Raw genomic sequence first — 3,190 nt, 5'->3', positions numbered from 1 at the left:
GGAAAGAGGGGAGGGGGGTGGGGGGGAAAGAGGGGAGGGGGGGGGAAGGGGAGGAAAGAGGGGAGGGGGGTGGGAGGAAAGAGGGGAGGGGGGTGGGGGGAAAGAGGGGAGGGGGTGAGAGGGGAGGGGGTGGGGGGAAAGAGGGGAGGGGGGTGGGGGGAAAGAGGGGAGGGGGGTGAGAGGGGAGGGGGGTGGGGGGAGAGAGGGGAGGGGGGTGGGGGGAAGAGGGGAGGGGGGTGGGGGGAAAGAGGGGAGGGGGGTGGGGGGAAAGAGGGAGGGGGGTGGGGGGAAAGAGGGGAGGGGGGGTGGGGGGAAAGAGGGGAGGGGGGTGGGGGGAAAGAGGGGAGGGGGTGGGGGGAAAGAGGGAGGGGGGGGAGGGGTGGGGGAAAGAGGGGAGGGGGGTGGGGGAAAGGGGAGGGGGGTGGGGAGGAAAGAGGGGAGGGGGTGGGGGGGAAAGAGGGGAGGGGTGGGGGAAAAGAGGGGAGGGGGGTGGGGGGAAAGAGGGGAGGGGGGTGGGGGGAAAGAGGGGGAGGGGGGTGGGGGGGAAAGAGGGGAGGGGGTGGGGGGAAAGAGGGGAGGGGGTGGAGAAAGAGGGGAGGGGTGGGGGGAAAGAGGGGAGGGGGGTGGGGGAAAGAGGGGAGGGGGTGGGGGGAAGAGGGAGGGGGGGGGGGAAGAGGGGGGGTGGGGGAAGAGGGGAGGGGTGGGAGGAAAGAGGGGAGGGGGGTGGGGGGAAAGAGGGGAGGGGGTGGGGGGGAAAGAGGGGAGGGGGGTGGGGGGGAAAGAGGGGAGGGGGGTGGGGGGAAAGAGGGGAGGGGGTGGGGGGAAAGAGGGGAGGGGGTGGGGGGGAAAGGGGAGGGGGTGGGGGAAAGAGGGGAGGGGGTGGGGGAAAGAGGGAGGGGTTGGAAGAGGGGGAGGTGGGGGGTGGAAGAGGGGGGGTGGAAGGGGGGGGGAAGAGTGGGGGGGGAAGAGTGGGGGGGAAGAGGAGGGAGGGAAAGGGGGGGAAAGGAGGGGGGGAAGAGGAGGGGGTAGAAGAGGAGGAGGAAGAAGGGGGGAAGAAGAGGGGGGGAAGGGGAGAGGGGGTAACTCAGGGGATAACTGAGTAACTCAGCGGGACGGGGCAGCGTCTCTGGGGACAAGGAATGGGCAGCGGACAAGTCTGAAGAAGAAGGGTCTCCGACCAAATCTACACCAAACCCATCAGGAGCAGATGAGGGCATTCGATTCAATTCGAGACACCAGCTACCAAGACAGTTGTGTCCAGCAATTCATTCTTCCTCTGGAATTTAGAAGGATGAGAGGGGATCTTATCGAAACATATAAGATTATTAAGGGGTTGGGCACGTTAGAGGCAGGAAACATGTTCCCAATGTTGGGGGAGTCCAGAACCAGGGGCCACAGTTTAAGAATAAGGGGTAGGCCATTTAGAACTGAGATGAGGAAAAACTTTTTCAGTCAGAGAGTTGTAAATCTGTGGAATTCTTTGCCTCAGAAGGGCAGTGGAGGCCAATTCTCTGAATGCATTCAAGAGAGAGCTAGATAGAGCTCTTAAGGATAGCGGAGTCCAGGGGGTATGGGGAGAAGGCAGGAACGGGGTACTGATTGAGAATGATCAGCCATGATCACATTGAATGGCGATGCTGGCTCGAAGGGCCGAATGGCCTTCTCCTGCACCTATTGTCTATTGTCTATTGTTCTAGTTTCTGGTTGATTACTGCGCAAACACCTCATAAGTGGTTAGCTCGCGCATGTCAGAGTGAGTAGAGCAGTGATTAAATTTAGAAGTGTGCCTTTTTGACCAAATTGAGGAGATCTAGTTGCTCAATCCCCTTTTTAAATGTTAACATCGGGAGCAGCACGTTGTGTTGGGCGGTAACCTATTCCATTCCTTTATCATCCATGGGTAAAGGGAATATTGGTAGCAAGGTTTATTGAAACTTAGCGAGTTGATGATTTTGTCTTGTTTCATGGTAGTTGGTGCTCTGGGATGACGGAAGATTTGATGGTATGATTTTGTGAATCGACTAAATTGCAATACCCAGATTTTCTTACTCTGTTATAAAGCCTTTGTTTTTTCCTAATTGCACCCCTAATTGATGAATTTACCCACCGTAAATTATATCTGGTGGAACACATTTTTGATAGAATAAAACGGTCCATGGCCCCGACAAGAATGTTTAAAATCTAACCACAGTGTGTTTATGTCTGTCGCTGCCACATAATCTTCGGTTAATTTCTCATTAAATTCTGATATGAGTTTCTGTTTCTGTTTTCTGCTGCACAACCGCCAACAAGCTGGGCTATCTCGTGCAGGTTTCGCTCGTGTAGGCTCATCTATAGAAGAGAAATCTGCCTTTTTAGACAATAGACAATAGGTGCAGGAGTAGGCCATTTGGCCCTTCGAGCCAGCACCACCATTCAATAGACAATAGGTGCAGGAGTAGGCCATTCAGCCCTTCGAGCCAGCACCGCCATTCAATGCCATCATGGCTGATCACTGTCAATCAGTACCCCGTTCCTGCCTTCTCCCCATACCCCCTCACTCCGCTATCCTTAACAGTTCTATCCAGCTCTCTCTTGAAAGCATCCAACGAACTGGCCTCCACTGCCTTCTGAGGCAGAGAATTCCACACCTTCACCACTCTCTGACTTAAAAAGTTCTTCCTCATCTCCGTTCTAAATGGCCTACCCCTTATTCTTAAACTGTGGCCCCTTGTTCTGGACTCCCCCAACATTGGGAACATGTTTCCTGCCTCTAATGTGTCCAATCCCCTAATTATCTTGTATGTTTCAATAAGATCCCCCCTCATCCTTCTAAATTCCAGTGTATACAAGCCTAATTGCTCCAGCCTTTCAACATACGACAGTCCCGCCATTCCGGGAATTAACCTAGTGAACCTACGCCGCACGCCCTCAATAGCAAGAATATCCTTCCTCAAATTTGGAGACCAAAACTGCACACAGTACTCCAGGTGCGGTCTCACCAGGGCCCGGTACAACTGTAGAAGGAACTCTTTGCTCCTATACTCATCAGCCCAATGTGATCATGGCTGATCATTCTCAATCAGTACCCCGTTCCTGCCTTCTCCCCATACCCCCTGACTCCGCTATCCTTAAGAGCTCTATCTAGCTCTCTCTTGAATGCATTCAGAGAATTGGCCTTCTTGGTGGTCTAACTCCTTTGGCTGTCATC

General features: G+C 54.9%; 1 protein-coding gene across 1 annotated transcript in view; it reads right to left on the bottom strand.

Annotated features, from left to right (window-relative positions):
• LOC144610283 (beta-centractin-like) overlaps positions 1 to 2,157 on the bottom strand; it is an 11,489-nt gene extending 9,332 nt beyond the window's left edge. Inside the window, exon 1 of the mRNA XM_078428873.1 lies at positions 2,104 to 2,157. Within this exon, the coding sequence (XP_078284999.1) occupies positions 2,104 to 2,157 (54 nt within the window). The remainder of the gene's footprint in view (positions 1 to 2,103) is intronic.
• Positions 2,158 to 3,190: the final 1,033 nt, after the last annotated feature.

The sequence above is a fragment of the Rhinoraja longicauda genome, chromosome 36 (assembly GCF_053455715.1).
Source record: "Rhinoraja longicauda isolate Sanriku21f chromosome 36, sRhiLon1.1, whole genome shotgun sequence".
Taxonomy (NCBI): domain Eukaryota; kingdom Metazoa; phylum Chordata; class Chondrichthyes; order Rajiformes; family Arhynchobatidae; genus Rhinoraja; species Rhinoraja longicauda.
This window is presented reverse-complemented; position numbering and strand designations above follow the sequence as displayed.